Consider the following 15,008-nt stretch of genomic DNA (forward strand, 5'->3'; position numbering starts at 1 on the left):
GGCGCTGCTCGCGCCGGCCGGCCCGGCCCGCACAGATCGATGCCCGGAGCTGACCTGGCTCGACACGAGATCGACCCGACCGGGGCCGATCAATGCGGCGCGGGCGGTGCGGCCGGCGCCGGTGCCGGAGGACGCGCTGTACCGAGACCCGGCGCGCCGGTGCCGGAGGCCCGCTGTACCGAGACCCGGCGCCGGTGCCGGAGGACCCGCTGTACCGAGCCCCGGCGCGGAGGCGCCGGAGGACCCGCTGTACCGAGACTCGGCCCGCCGGTGCCGGAGGACCCGCTGTACCGAGACCCGGCGCGCCGGTGCCGGAGGACCCGCTGTACCGAGACCCGGCGCCGGTGCCGGAGGACGCGCTGTACCAAGACCCGGCGCGGAGGCGCCGGAGGACGCGCTGTACCGAAACCCGGCGCGGAGGCGCCGGAGGACGCGCTGTACCGAGACCCGGCGTGCCGGCGGCGGAGGGCGCGCTGTACCAAGACCCGGCGCGGAGGCGCGAGGCGACGTGACCGGCCGGCGGCTGCGCGGTCGGCGGTCTGCCGGCGGCGGGTCGAGCTCGGGCGCCGCCTCGTCAGTCAAAGAGAGCTGTGATGTAACGCCGGCCGCGGTCTGGCGCCGCGCCGCCTGCCGTGACCGCGCACTGGCGCTCCTCACCGCCCAGTGACTGGGGAGAGAGAGAGAGAGAGGGAGCGGAAGCGGCGGGGTTCGACTGTTGCTCGGGCTTCCGCGCGCGCGTCGGTGGCCGGCCGTCCTCTGTCTGCTAGAGGTCGGCCGACGGCGGCGTACTACGCAGCGGCGCGCCGGGCGGCGGCGCCGGCGCCGGCCCGCCCCCGAGCCGGCCACGTGGTTGGCTGCCGCCGCCGCCGGCCGGCCGGACCTGTCGCACACCGGCCGCCGCCGGCAGAAGTGAAGACGGGCGCGACCTGGTGGAAAATTACCCCCGCCCCCCGTATGGTGGGGTGTCACGTGACGGCAATGTCGGCGAGCCGGAGGCGGACATCGGCGCGAATGATTGATTGATCGCGGCGTCAGTGAAGTGGTGAACGGAATGGATATGGGGATTTCCTGGTGTGGGGGTGGGGGTCGCCGGCTTGCTCCCCCTCCTCTCCTTGTACGCGTACACATGCTTTGCCATGCCTGGCGCACGCATGACTGCGGTGCTGTGCGGAGCCGATGTAGTTAGTGGTCACGGGCCCGCCACCAGCTCCAAGGCATCCTGGTGGCACATCACCCGCTCCGGCCGGGCGCCACCGGCGGCCGCGGACGGAAGGTCGCTCCGTGACCTGGTGCTCTCGTTTGCCGTTACCGTCCTCGGGCGATGTGTTCCCGCTCCGGAGGAGTCGGCCACCCAATGTTGCCAGCCGGCGGGCGGGCTGGGGCCGCTCAGGTGAGGTCATGGCGCCGGGCCCGGTCGGCGGGCGGGCTGGGGCCGCTCTGGTGAGGTTATGGCGCCAGGCCCGGCCGGCGGGCAGGCTGGGGCAGCTCTGGTGAGGTCATGGCGCCGGGCCCGGCCGACGGGTGGGCTGGGGCCGCTCTGGTGAGGTCATGGCACCGGGCGCGGCCCTCAGCGGTGGCTGACATCACCTTGGGCGTGAGCAGCGGGTGGGCGGCCTGCCGCGCCTCCTGCCCCAGAGAGCGGACCCGTCGCCACCACCGGACGCTGAGCCCGGCTCCCGTGGGTGCCGTCCGGCCGGACCCGCTCCCCACCGACTGGACGGCGGTGGGCCGATTCAAGCCGCGCCTCGTTGACGATGGCGCCTTGCACGGATCCATGGCATCGCTGCTGTCTGCTGGGACGTAAGATTGCACCAGCGGCTGCGGATATCTGGCGCCCACTGGCAGCGGGTTTGCTGCGGTCGGCAGCGGGGCGCGGGTCAGCGCGGCTGGGAGCGGGCCGACCCCGGGTTCGGCGGGCGTGGCCGCTGCGTGGTCACGGACCTGGGCGCGGGAGGGTCCGCCGACTCGAGCGCGGCCGCTCCAGCGCGCGGCGCGAGCTGTGCTGCGTCATCTGTGTAAACGACGGCTGATGTGGGAGCGCCGCGGTCCAACGCTGGCCAGCGGCGATCACGTGTTCGGCCACTGGGGCCGGAGGGAAAGTGTCCGGGCGGCTGGAGCGAGCGGCGATACAGCACGCTGCACCGTTGCGCCGCCGCACATCGGGAAGGTTCACCTGCTGGGCCGCCTCCCGAGCCACGGGAGGGAGGGCAAGAGCTCGACTGCAGGGTTTGTCAACTGCTCGCGCCGTTAGCACGGCCGACCAAGGACGCGCCCTCGAAGATTGGATGATAGGGAGCGAGATGCGGTTGAGGGCATCGAAAAAACTATAACCATCATTCCAACACCAATGCTCAAGCTGGAACGATGTGATGCGCGTTCATTGCACGGTGCGGATTAGGACGTGGCCATGGTATGTTGTCGGGCCGCGTGCCGTCGCGCCCGGCGCCGCCAGCCGCGCCGCCGTGAGATGCTCGGCGGGGCGCCGGCGGCCGTCCCGCGGTCAAGGTCCGACCGGCGCAGCCTGCAGCGGCGCCTCAGGTGTCGGCAGCCGGCAGGCGGCGCCGCCTCGTGACGCCGGGTACCTTCTGGCGGCCGAGCCGGGCGCCCCGCCGCCCCGGAGCCGGCCCCCCGGGGCGTGAGCGCCGATTGGCCGCCGAGGCGTGACGTCACGCGAGCCGGCGGCGAGGCTCCGGCGCTGGGAGAGGCCGCGCTGGGAGCCGTGCCGGCAGTTTCCACGGTGCCGCCGACTGGGTTGGACGTTGTTGTGAGCGACTCCTGGGTGGGTGGTGGTGACTTGTGTGACTGTCTGGGTCGGAGGCGCCCTCGGCAGCCAGCAGTCGGGTGACTGTCTGGGTCGGACGGTTTCATTTCGTCGACTGGCGGCTTTGACGCGTCGTTTGATGGTGGTCAGCACTCGGGCAAACATGATTGATCTTCTGGGCTTCACGTTCGGTGACACATTTTGGTGAGTGTGATAGCTCCGAGGGTGAGCTGTGAAACAACGCCGCTTCGTGGGAGGGGAAGGCACTCTGTGATGCATGCCGATTCAGGGGCAGCGGTCGAGTCCGTGTTTGGCTTCTTCCGTTGGCTGGACGAGGTTTCGGCATGTTTTTACTTCGGTGAGAATTCTCGAGGTACAGCTTGGGGTTTCCCTCCTGTGATGGTTTCCCGTCTGTCCTCGCTCGACGGCTGGCCGTGGTCCCAGCCGACCGTCATCTCCTTACCTGCCAACCCAGGCGGCCTACTAAACCAACCCCCGATTGTTTTCTCGAATCCTCCAGACGTCGAGGCTCGACCGAGCAGCGCCGCGAGTCTGTCACTGGGCTCTCCCGGCGCCCCGCCCCCAGCACACCGGCCGGCCGGCGCACCAGTCAGCCGCCGGCCGCCCCCCGAGTCACGGCCCGTGCCGCGGAACACTCGGCCCGCCCCTGTAGCGCTGGAGGTGCTCGGCCGGACGTCAAGAATGTTCCAGAGCTGAGGCCCGGCAGAGGGCAGCACAAGGCCGGTCACCGCGGCGTCTCGCCGCCGCTGAGAGCTCTCCGTCCGGCTCTCAGAGCCGGGGCGGAGCCGGAGCCGGGGCCGGGGCCGGGGCCGGGGGCAGCCACTGCGGCGCCGGGTGGGCTCCGGAGCGGCGCACTCGCCGCGGCCGGCTGGCGGTGGTGCACGCTCGCCGGCCGGCTGGGCGGCCCGGGCGCCGAAGCGTGACAGTTGGCGGCGGCAGACCTGGTGCCGCCGTCAGCCGGGCGGCGGCGGCGGCGGCAGCGCCAGGGCGGCACACGCTGACCCCGGCCGAGCAGAGGACGCGTCCGTGGCGGGGAGCTCGCCCGAACAGAGGCGCATCTGACCGGTAGTGCTGAGCACGGGCCGGGGCGGCCCGCAGGGTCGCCACCAATCCGCCGTGAGCTTTGTAACTACGTCGCGGGGCGCAGGCTCGTTACGCTACGCTCATCCGGCTGACGCGTAATCCGACCGCCATGTCCGGAGCCGACGACCTGTGAGCCACTAGCCGGGGTCGTAAGCGGCTGGCTGGGATCAGCGAGGGCCGACGCTGGGCCGGGCTCGGCGGTGTCTGGCGCCAGCGCGCTCCCCGGGTTATATGGCGTTTGCGTCACGTCGCCCTCATACCTTTGGTCGGCGAATTGGGGTTTGGGAGGCGGTGATGAGGTGGTGCCGGATGTGGTGCGGTCAGTCGGCCGCCGATCCAGGTCAGGCGACGTGCGGGTCCGTGCAGTGTCGCCGGACGGCGTTCGGCGCCAGCCGGCGACGTCCACTCCCGGCTCTCGGTGGCGGCCGCCGTATGTAGCCTATCTGCTTGGTCTCGCAGCAGCAGCTCGCATGTTGCCGCGGATTTCCGCTCGCATACCGCCACCGCGACGCCTGGCCACTTCACCGAGGCCATCAGCCGCTGCGCTGTCCGGCGAGCCGGCCACCAGTCGCTAGGCTGTCCGGCGAGCGGGTCACCAGCCCATACCGCCACCGCGACGCCTGGCCACTTCACCGAGGCCACCAGCCGCTGCGCTGTCCGGCGAGCCGGTCACCAGCCGCTAGGCTGTCCGACGAGCCGGTTATCAGCCGCTGGCCTATCCGGCGAGCCGGTCATCAGCCGCTGGCCTGTCCGGCGAGCGGGACATCAGCCGCTGGCCTGTCCGGCGAGCGGGGACATAAACTGCTGCGTCCGGCAGACCGAACCGGTCGCTGTCGCTGCTTTGTCGCCATGCTCCGCCCGTTTCCGCTTTGGCTTCCTCTGCTGCAGCGTGTGTTGGATTCGCGCCTCCTACATCCGTGTACCGTCTCCCGTGTATGGTCTCCCGTGTATGGTCTCCCGTGTATGGTCTCCCGTGTATGGTCTCCCGTGTATGGTCTCCCGTGTATGGTCTCCCGCGTTCGCCCTGCTGCCCCAGAGGTCTGCCTAGGGTCGTTGTGTTGCGCTGTACGGGGAACTGTGTGTAATAGCGCTGTCATCTCGCCGATGATGCCGTGCCGCGCCGTGCCGTGAGTGACGCCGTGTGCCGTGTGTCGGCAGGCGGTCGTACCAGCCGTGGCCGGCCAGTCAGCAGGCCGACTGCGTGCGCCGCGCCAGCAGCCACGACGACGTGCGCGAGTGCGGCGCCGCGCAGCAGCAGCCGCGCTCGCCGGCGCCGCGCAGCCGGAGCGCGCGCCGCGCCGCCGCCGAGACGGAGACGACGCGGCCCATCTCGGTGCCGTGCCCGGCCAGCTCCAGCCTGGTGAGTGGTGGGAGGGAGCGCCGCCGCCCGCCGGACCGGGCCGGCCGGGCGGACGGAGGTGACGCCGGGGCCGGCCGAGCAGCGTCGTCTGCAGGCGGCTCCGGCCTCGGGTGGCGGCTCGGTGGGGTTCTGTCGGCCTCGGTGTGGTGGTGGGTTCAGGCGACTGCACTTTACTTGTGTGTATAGATAAGCCACATAGGAGTGTCGCAAGAGACTGCGCTCCTGTGAGGCTGACACAGACTGTGCTCCTGTCTGTGACTGCCGCGTGCGTTACACTTCAGAACGGCGGCGGGCGGCTTGGCATCAGTTTGTTAGCTGGGTGGCGTCGGTGTGGCTGCTGTGTGTCAGCCGGTCTGAACTATCGGGCCAACTGAGCCCGAGCCAGCTGTGTTTTGACAATGTGCTCATCGCACGTGAACGATTGAGATAAACAGTAGGTCTGCGAACGCGCAGGTGTTTGGTCGAGGGTGGGCACGCGCTTGTCCCACGGCAGTGGCGGCGGTGGCTGTTGTGCGCGACAGCGGCAGGAAGTGCTATTGAGGTGTGACTTCGAGACGCCTGTCGACGCTGTCCCGCGGTGACCAGACCACCGGGCCTGCCGCCGCACCCCCTCCCCCCCCCCTTCCCTGCGTGTCCGCACCGCTGCCTCTGCCGGCCGCCGCCTCTGCCGGCCGCCGCCACGTGCCGCGCTGCTCCCTGCAGACCGGCCACGCGCCAGCCGCGTATTGTTTGGCCTGGCCGTGTGACGGCGGCGGCGGCGGCGCGCGCGCCTGTGACGCTGGCCGTCACGCGCGAGTCGCGTCGCTTGCGTCACGGCCGGCAAGGCGGGCGGGGATGGGGGCGGCGCGGCGGCTGAGGCTGTGGCGGGGCGGCCGGTCACCGCGTCGGTTATCTGGCGCCGTGAGCCCAGCACTGGCCGGCCTGAGCTTATACAGCGGGCCGGCCTGTCCGCTTGCCCTATCGGCAGATAGCGATGCTGCGCGCTATCAGGCGCTCTTGCAACAGCGGCGCGGCTTTTCCGAGCTGGGTGTGTCTGCGGTGGCGGGGGGATGCGGCTGATAGCACACCGGTGGGAACGGGGCCTCGTCACGCGCCTCGTCACGCGCCGCCGTCGGGCGCGTGACATGACGGGGAACTCCCGGCCGGTCATACGGCGGCGCAGCTCGACCTCGGCCTGCGCCCCGTGACCGGACGAGTGGCGACGCCGTGTGCTGGTCGCGCCGGAGGGGCAGGAAAGTGGCGGCAGGCGAGGGGCGGAGGCTGCCGCGCTTGGGCCTCCCCTCCCGCCTGTTATGCCGTGTGGGGCCTGGAGGGAGGACGGAGAGCGGCGGCGGCGGCGCCATGGGACCCGGTGTGGGCCGGACGGTACGTGCACCGGCGCCACGGGACCCGGTGTGGGCCGGACGATACGTGCAGCGGCGCCATGGGACCCGGTGTGGGCCGGACGGTATGTGCAGCGGCCGGTCGTAACCGGACGGCCCTGGGCCCGTGCTCTCGGGCTCGGGTGTCGCGGCTCTGGTTTTCCCCAACTCTCGCCGCCCCGGTCCCCTGGTCCCCTCCTGGGAATTTCCCGTCCGCCTCTTGATGACTGGGGTGGTCGGCGAGCAGGTCTGGACTTGTCTGGGGGGTCGGAGACGCTTGTTGTTTTGACCTGACCATCGACCGACCTTCGCCGCTCCCCCCCCCCCCCTCCCCTCTGGAGTACCCCCGGCAGCCGCGGCGGCGGGGAGGGCAGGCTTGGACGTGCTGTGTCGGGGTCAAGCCGGCCGCCAGCCGCCAGCTGACGCTGGCGGGTCAGGTATGCGCTGGCTGACGTCATCGGTCGGTTGACGTCAGTGGACCGGCGCAGTGGCCGCCGGGGCCGGCCGGACAGTGCGTGTCGGGAGGGGACCGCGGCGGCGCGGCCGGTGGCGCTGCAGACTCGGGGCGGGCCGGCGGCTCTGCAGGGTCGGTGTCGCGGCCGGAGGGATTTCGGTGGCTGTGGAAGTGCGGATAGGTACTCAGAAGCAGCACCCAGCCCAGCGATTCCGGTGTTTGTTTTTCGGCGTGGCGGTAAGCCGTGGTCGACGCCGTGGTCTCTCCTTCCGAGTCGCTGTGTTGTGAGCTGTGCGTGGCAGTTGAGGAGACGCGTCAGAACCTCATGGCACCCCATTGGTGCAACATGACCTCGGTCGTCCGGTGCATTCGTGCTCTCCAATCATCATCACCATCATCACCATCAGCACCACCATCATCATCAATCACTATCACCGTAATCATCATCACTAGGCCCAATGGCCGGTGGACCTGACCCGCTGACCCGATGGCTGCTGGACCGGTGGACCGGTGGACCGGTGGACCCTGTTCAGCTGAGGCGGCGACCTGACGTGGTTCGCTCTGTTGCAGGGCTACGACCTGCCGACGCCGTGGTCGCCGGTGTACACGGACGAGGTGATCGAGTCGTCGTCGACGTCCAGCAGCAGCAGCGAGTGCGGTGACACGCCGCCTGTCCTGCTGCAGGAGGTGCGTAACCAGATGCTGGCGGCGGTGCTGCGCCACCGCGGAACTGGCGATATCGCCGCTGTCGCTGGAGGCGACAGCGGCGTTAGCGTATGGGGGACTATCACGGCTCGGCGTGATAGACGAGACGAATGGAGAGGAGGGAACTGGAGGAGTATCGGCAGTAGTTTGATTTCGGACGGCCTGGCATAACCACTGATGTCGAAACAAGCGTCGAAATTGTTTTGCCAGGCTAAGCTGGCGTTTGGGAGTAGCTCGCCGCGTTCAAAGGTGCTGACTGTGGGCAACAGGCCTGGAACACGGACACCGGTGGGCGGAAACAGTGCAGTGACGACGCGGGCACCCCTGCCGCACACAGCATTCAACCGTCCAAACACCACAGTGTGTCTGTCATGCTTGCGGTTTTCCTGTTTGTGGTTATGGTGCCGGCTTCCATGTTGCATAAGTGTCGGCGATGTTTTCGCGCCGCGAGGTTGACGGCCGTGGAAGGCAGTCGGACACGGCTCTTTGCGCTTGACGCGAGAGACGAATATAGATTGAATTTGCTGCATCGACGCAGGAAAAAAGTTCGCATTGCGTCACTGTTCTTGGCTGAAACCTCTCTTCGTCTCCTTGCCAAGGAATGCCTGCCGAAACCAATTTATCGGCTACGGATGGCCGTCTTGACGGATACCGACGTCCTTAATCATGGACGAAACCGTCCCGTCTGCTAAAAACCCCCAAAAGCCGGCTGCCGCGCGTCCACCTGACCGTGGCGACACTCCTGGCGCGGTCGGCGTGTGACGTCATCAAAGCGACGGTGCGAGCTGTTTTGGCGGAGACAGCGCCCGGCGACTGCATCGCCGGCTTGGGCGCTAAAGATCCTTCCGGCGCCGACAGGTGGCTTTGTCCGGTTATCTGACCCGAGTCGGGCCGCCTGTGACGGGGCGGGGGGGGGGGGGAAAGGGGAGCGCGGGGGTCACGCCGGCGGGGCGGAGTGTGTCGGGCGGCGGCCGCCGCGCTGCGGGACAGTATACCGGTGCCGGCGGCGGCGGGCTGCTAGACGGCTGTGGGCCCAGTCTTCCGTCATTCCGGCGAATCCAGTTTGATGTGTTTTATGTCACGTGACCGTCCATGTCGTTTTCTTCCGTTTTCTGACTGTTGTGCCGTTGTTGTCCTTGTTGTTCGGTTGTTGCGTTCTCCATTGTTATGTTGAGGCGTCGCCATTGGGTCGCCGTCGTCGTTGCCTCCTGTGTTGACCTGCGGCTAAGTTCACTGGACCTTGCACCGCGGGTGGTGCTATGTTTGCCGCCGCCTGAGTGGGATGCAGGCGGCCCCCGTTGCTGGGCGGGCGCCACTACGGCCCCGTGACTAACGCTGGCCCTCTGTTGCCAGATCATGTGCCGGCACGAGGCGCAGCGCGAGTCGGAACGGCTCGCCACGTTCCCTCGCTCACGAGACAAGACGAGCCGCTCGCGCGACGTGCGCCGCCGCCGACACAGCCGCGGCGATGGCAAGGTGAGCGTCCGAGCCCAGCTGGGCGCTGAGTCCGAGTCCGAGTCCGAGTCAAAGTCCCGGATCGAGTCGAAGCCCGAGCGTGGCTGTGCCGGACGTTGGTCGGTGTCGAGCCGTGTCGGCTGCCGAGGCCCCGCCGCACCGGCAGGATTGGTTGATGTTTGGAGGCTCTGGCGTGGCGGCGGCACCAGGGAGCTAACTAAGTTTAGCCCGATGTTGTGGTCCGATGAATGCGGCCGCGGCGGCTTTCCCGGATTCGTCAGCGCCAGACGTGCCAAGCGATCTTGTTCCGCCTCGGCGCGGTTATTTCGGCGGTGGGGCATTCATTGAAGCGGCGATCACGCGGTAATTTTACGGCGGTTACCGGGTGCGGGCGGTTCGCGGGAGGGCCCCCGCTCTGGCGTCAAAAGCCCGGGCTCGGCCTGCACGCAGCGGCCGCACAGTATCTAGAGCGGGCTCGCCGTGCTGTTCGTGCCTAGTCGAGCGTGGCGTCCACTCACGGATCTGTGCCCGGGCGCTGGGGCGCCGAGCCGGGGCTGCAGCGGACTCGGCCCCCCGCCGGCGGTCGCCGCTGTCGGTACAGCTCGGCTGTCGTCGGCGGCACGTCCTCGACCGCCGTCGCGTGTTTGTTTGTTCGGCCCGCGGCGGGTGGGCGAGTGGCCGCCGCAGCGCGCCGGGGTCTGCGTTCTGTCAGGAGGTGACGCTGCGGTTACGGACGGATGCGGTTCATGGCCGCCGCGCGGTGGTCGGGCGTTGCAGGGCACCGCTTATTTGTTTTTCGCATGCCTCTGAGGCTTAACTGGGAGTCAACAGCAGAAGCGGCCTAGGCTTCTGCAGCCGCCCCGAACGTGATCCAAACCAGCCTCACTCACCCCTCGCCTCGCTAGCCAGCGCAGTCGTGCATCTCGTAAGCCGATCCCACGACGTCCAACCGGTTCTCGCCTTAACACTCCTTGTTATGGCGTGCTCGCTATGCGCGCCCTGGAGATTGCTGAACCGTCCGATCTGGTTTGCAGGCGTCGTTGCACGTATTTAGCTCCAGTGTTATATATATATATATATATATATATATATATATATATATATTTATATATATATATGTATGTTGTATGTATATAAATATATAGATATATATATATATATATATGTATGTGTGTGTGTGTGTGTGTGTGTGTGTGTGTGTGTGTGTGTGTGTGTGTGTGTGTGTGTGTGTGTGTGTGCGTGCGTGCGTGCGTGCGTGCGTGCGTGCGTGCGTGTGTGTGTGTGTGTGTGTACATATATCTAGCTCCCGCGCGGAAGGCATGCATCGCACCAGCGGTCGATGGCCTTCGATGGCTTCTGTTCTTTTCGGATCCCGAACTGTGCTGTGCTGTGCTGTTTTCAGCTTCGGATGCCGAATCGTCGGAGCTCTGGTGCTGTCGTACGGGCGGGCTTCAGTTTCGGTGTTGTCGGTCAATCCGGTGCTTGTGCTTTGGTCGTTCGTGAGCCGGCGCGGCGTCCTCACCGTGGTACTTCTCCGCGGCAGGACTCGTCGCCTAGCTGCAGCACGCCGGAGGGCGACGAGGAGGAGTTTGAGGAGGAGGAGGAGGAGGAGGAGCTCTCTGACTCTGAGGGCATCCCTCCGCTGGACCTGGACTCGATGGCTGGCTCGGAGCCCATCTCTAGCACTGTGCTCAAGGGCAGACAGCTGGTGAGTGTCATTAGCTGTACATAACCACGCGCCGCCTAGCACCCTGCTCACAGTGCGGAGGCGTCGGCGCGATTGCAGGGTGATGCGATGTGATGTGATGCATGGTGATGCAGTTTGTGTAAATTTGTGAGTAATGAGAGTGCGGTTTGTACACATCTGGTGAAATTTAAGATTGTAGTCTGCACGTATTTGGTCTCAATTATCCTCTTAAGAGATAAACCCCTGCTGTTTGTCCTAAGTATTATGGCTTGTGACGCGGGGCCGTCAGTTGTACGAGGGCTCCAGCTTGAGCGTGCTGCCGGCGCCGCGCGCGCCGTGAGGCTCCACCGGGGGTTGTCGACCCACGCCCGTACTTCCGTGTGCGCCTTGCTTTCCGCACACCGCCGCTGTTGCCGGGTTGAAGTGGTCTGATTGCCACACGCGCGTGCATGCGGTGCGGCCCGTCCTGCTTCCTGTCCGGCCCGCTGCTTGCTGCCCGCCCACGGAGCGTGGGCGGCGGCGGCTGGCTCGCCCCGTCCGGTGCCTCTGCCGTGCTGACGGCGCCGCCGCCCCGGCAGACCGAGGACGAGGTGATCCTCTCGCCGCGCAACTCGTTCGTGCTGCCCGACGCCGAGTTCGTGGCCGAGCAGAAGAAGCTGTGCTCGCGCTTCAACGAGCGGCTGCCGGCGTCGCCGTGTCCGGGCCCGGCCGAGCCCCGCTCGCACCAGCTGCGGCAGACCATCGCCAGGTGAGAGCCGACCCGAGCGGCGGCGGCGTCTGGCCAGCGGCGCCCCGGGGTAGTCATGCGGGGGCTTTTGTTGGTGTGTGGCTGTTCTCGGCGGGGGGTCGTAGCAACATGCTCCAGTGACGTTAGTCGACAGGTGGTGTATTATTGGTGTTTGCGGCTGCTAGACAGTATATCACTGTCACACCCTGCTGATAGTCAAGGACAAACCAAGCTCTCCGCGATAAGAATCACGCTCGCGGCCGTGGGAGTGTTGTGCAGCGGTCGGCAGCTCCAGCCTCCGTCTCCTCCCCCAACTCTGCGGCGTGTGTGGCTCCGCCTTGCCCGTCTCGCCGGCCGGCGGCCGTCACCAGCAGCACATGACCCCCTTCATGACGCGGCTCGGCGCGCCGCTAGCTGACTGACCGTCGGCCCGCTCCTCCGTCGGCAGCGCCAAGAAGCGTATCCGCTCGTACGAGGAGTCGTTCGAGCGGCGCCACGGCTACCGGCCGTCGCACGCCGACCGCCAGAAGGACCGCGAGATGAAGCGGTGCCTGGCTGAGCTGAGCCGCGCGCGCCGCGACCTGAAGGCGCTGAAGCAGGAGGCGGCCGTGGCGCTGGCGCCGCCGGCCGGCGAGAAGGAGAACCGCAGCCCGCCGCCGGCCGAGCAGACCCTCCAGCAGACCGTCAACGACGTCACCAAGGTGAGCAGCGGCCGCACTGTGCACAGGAGCAGCGGCGCAAGGAGCAGGGGAGACTCGCGACCTCGAGGGCCGCTGAGGGAAAGTGGGACCATCTGCTGCTGGCGGCTGTTGGTTTGAGTTTTCTTGATTAGACCTCACGGGTTTGTTGTCGCTGTTGGGGGTACCTCACATCGTTTCGTTTTTGTTGCTTTATTTACCAGTTATCTGTTCGTGTAATTCTCGTCTGCGTTGCTAGGCTGCTGCAGCAACAGCGTGGCAGTTCAATCCAAGCGTTTACCAGCTGTTCCATTGCCGCCTCTCCGGCCGTCTGGTATGCCGGGCCGGCCCAGCTCGCGTGTTCGCCAGTCTGACCGGCGCCTCCCCCGCCGCTGCCGCAGCGCCTCAGCGAGAAGCGTCAGTGCGCCGGCCGGCCGCAGGAGCCGGACGCCATGTCACGCGAGCAGGTGCTGGCCGAGAAGCTGGCGCTGCAGAAGGCACTGCTCTGTCTGGAGGAGCTGCACGGCCGGCCGGCCGAGAAACACGACCGGGACGTGGTGCGGCCGCTGTACGAGCGCTACCGGCTCATCAAGAGGCTCGTCGTCAAGTCCGGCTCGGTACGGCGACCGGGACGGGACGGGACGGGGGACGGGGACTGACCGGGCTTGTCGGCTTTTATTGTAAGGTCAGCTGTGTTTTGTTTTTTGTCGTGTGTTGTATATGGAGCCGGCGGTAGGTGGAGTTCCATCTGACGTTTGGTGGCACGAGGGCTGCCAGCCTCGCTGGCATCCCAGGCCGCTAGATGTCAGCCTGCCCCGGCCTTCGCTCCGCGTGGTCCGCGGTCTTCACCGCCGTCTCCGCCGTTCACAGCCTAAGCTGCGGGACTCGATCGGCGAGCTGACGCCGATCCTCGAGCACGAGACGATGACGTTTACGGCCTCGGACCGGCCCGCCATCTCGGAGCGCGACGACGAACTGGAGCCGTGCGGTCCGGCCGCCGGCGGCGCCACCGAGCGTCTCCAGCTCGACGACAACCTCCACAACCTGCCTGTGTGAGTGAAGGTTCGGCGACTTCGCATCGGAGGGGAGCTGCCGATGTGGCGCTCGGATGCGTCTTGCTGAGTCGTATGATATAGCCGAGATCAGTTGGTTCCATATCTGCGGTCTTCTCGGCACGTTTGAGGAACTGCTGGCGACCACCTGACGCTGTTATGTTCAGGCTTGGGCTGCATCCCACACTTCCCTATAAAGTTCCCTGTAAAACCCGCTTGCAAGCTCCAATAACCAGCCAGTGTCCCAATGGCTGACACTGGAGGCCGCGGTAGCGAGTGAGCGGGCTGGCCTCCTCGTCTCCCTGCGGTGACCGCCGCCGCTGCCGCCGCTGACACCGCTGACGCCGCCGTCCCGCAGGTCCGAGCTGCGCGACCAGCTGAGCCGCGCCAAGGACGAGAAGCGCCGGCTGCGCGGCGTGCTGCTGGTGTTCGAGGAGAACTTCCGCTCCAGTGTCGGTCGGAAGGTGAGCCGAGTTGCGCCGGCCAGTCTCGGGTCGGGTGGATCGCGCGCGGTGGATGGATTGGGAGCTAGCGATTGGTTGCCTTCGTCTTAAGCCTCGGAAAGTTAAGTTAAATTTAACGCAACGTCTTGTTACCTATGTGAGCAGGTTAAGTTAATGCACTTTCCCCCGTCTGTGTGGATAAGGCGTTGGCCGTTATCGGACGTAGCAGCATGCCGTCTCGGTCGGCCTGCGGCTGAGACACCACCAAAGGCGGCGCGGCGGCAGATGGCGCTGGTGCGCGCGGCTGTGGCGGACGTGCTCTCCATGTGCTGACCCCGGCCCGCTGTCCGTCACCAGGTACAGAAGGACGACCGCGGCGAGATGGACGACACCTACGCCGAGTACAAGCAGGTCAAGGCCAAGGTCAAGCTGTTGGAGGTGCTGGTGGCCAAGCACCGGTCGCGCTCGTTCACCATGTGAGCCGGCCGAGCGCGCGGGTGCGACGCAGACTGGGGGCTGGCCCCGGCGACAGAGGGCTGGGCGGCCGCCGCCGCCGCCGCCGCCGCCGCTGCTGAACGCTGGGAGTGCGGCCGGACCGCGGCAGCTGTGTGGGCGTGTGTGTGTGTGTGTACATAGACGTACATTGGGCGCTGTGCTCTGGGAGCTGTGAAGCCGCGCCCGGCGGAGCGGCCGCCGCCGCGCGCCGGCCGTTGTTGTGGCGCGCGGCCGAGCGGACGGCGTTGTTTTGGAGGACGTTGGGCGGGCGGCTGCGGCACGCGCCGCTGTGTTGTACCTGCAGTGCTGACCGGACCCGGCACCAGGCGACGCCGACCGGACGGCCGTAGTTATCGTATGCGTATTATTTATTATACAGGCGCGGCCCTGAGGGCGAGGCGCCGGGCCGGCCGTCTCGCTGGCGGCCAAATATCATCGACAAATACACTGAGTTGTCGTGATAAACTTTGTGTGAGCTATGATCGTGAAGGGGGAGGGGAAGAGAGAGAGGGGGAGCGTGAACCGAAGAAGGAGGGAGAGGGAGGGAGGGTTCGCTCTGGTGCGAGCGTCAGGGGAAGAGTTACGGAGCGCGCACAGCTGGGCTGCCGGGGGACTGGAGAGTGAAGCTGAGAAAGGTACACAGTGGGATGGCCAGGGGGAGGGGACAGCGACTGATGAGCGGAAGAGAAGAGCGGGGTGAACAGTTCAATCTGCCATGAAGTGAATG

General features: G+C 67.1%; 1 protein-coding gene across 1 annotated transcript; it reads left to right on the forward strand.

The window, feature by feature from the left end:
- The first annotated feature begins 5,097 nt into the window (after nucleotides 1–5,097).
- On the forward strand, nucleotides 5,098–14,746 carry LOC119104423 (protein FAM13A). The gene is made up of 10 exons (XM_037228120.1): nucleotides 5,098–5,225; nucleotides 7,611–7,727; nucleotides 9,099–9,221; nucleotides 10,744–10,908; nucleotides 11,466–11,635; nucleotides 12,063–12,315; nucleotides 12,693–12,908; nucleotides 13,162–13,343; nucleotides 13,702–13,807; nucleotides 14,144–14,746. Exons 3-10 carry the CDS (start codon nucleotides 9,102–9,104, stop codon nucleotides 14,264–14,266), a joined length of 1,335 nt encoding a protein of 444 aa, XP_037084015.1. The 5' UTR covers nucleotides 5,098–5,225; nucleotides 7,611–7,727; nucleotides 9,099–9,101; the 3' UTR covers nucleotides 14,267–14,746.
- Nucleotides 14,747–15,008: the final 262 nt, after the last annotated feature.

Source organism: Pollicipes pollicipes, unplaced genomic scaffold, assembly GCF_011947565.3.
Source record: "Pollicipes pollicipes isolate AB1234 unplaced genomic scaffold, Ppol_2.1 Scaffold_6052;HRSCAF=7182_pilon_pilon_pilon, whole genome shotgun sequence".
NCBI lineage: Eukaryota > Metazoa > Arthropoda > Thecostraca > Pollicipedomorpha > Pollicipedidae > Pollicipes > Pollicipes pollicipes.

Excerpts from the sequence above, each read along its gene's own strand:
- LOC119104423 (XM_037228120.1), top strand. The coding sequence starts at position 9,102 with ATGTGCCGGCACGAGGCGCAGCGCGAGTCGGAACGGCTCGCCACGTTC. Across the intron at positions 10,909-11,465 it reads TGCTCAAGGGCAGACAGCTG|ACCGAGGACGAGGTGATCCT; the intron begins GTGAGTGTCATT and ends CCGCCCCGGCAG. Across the intron at positions 12,909-13,161 it reads TCGTCGTCAAGTCCGGCTCG|CCTAAGCTGCGGGACTCGAT; the intron begins GTACGGCGACCG and ends CGCCGTTCACAG.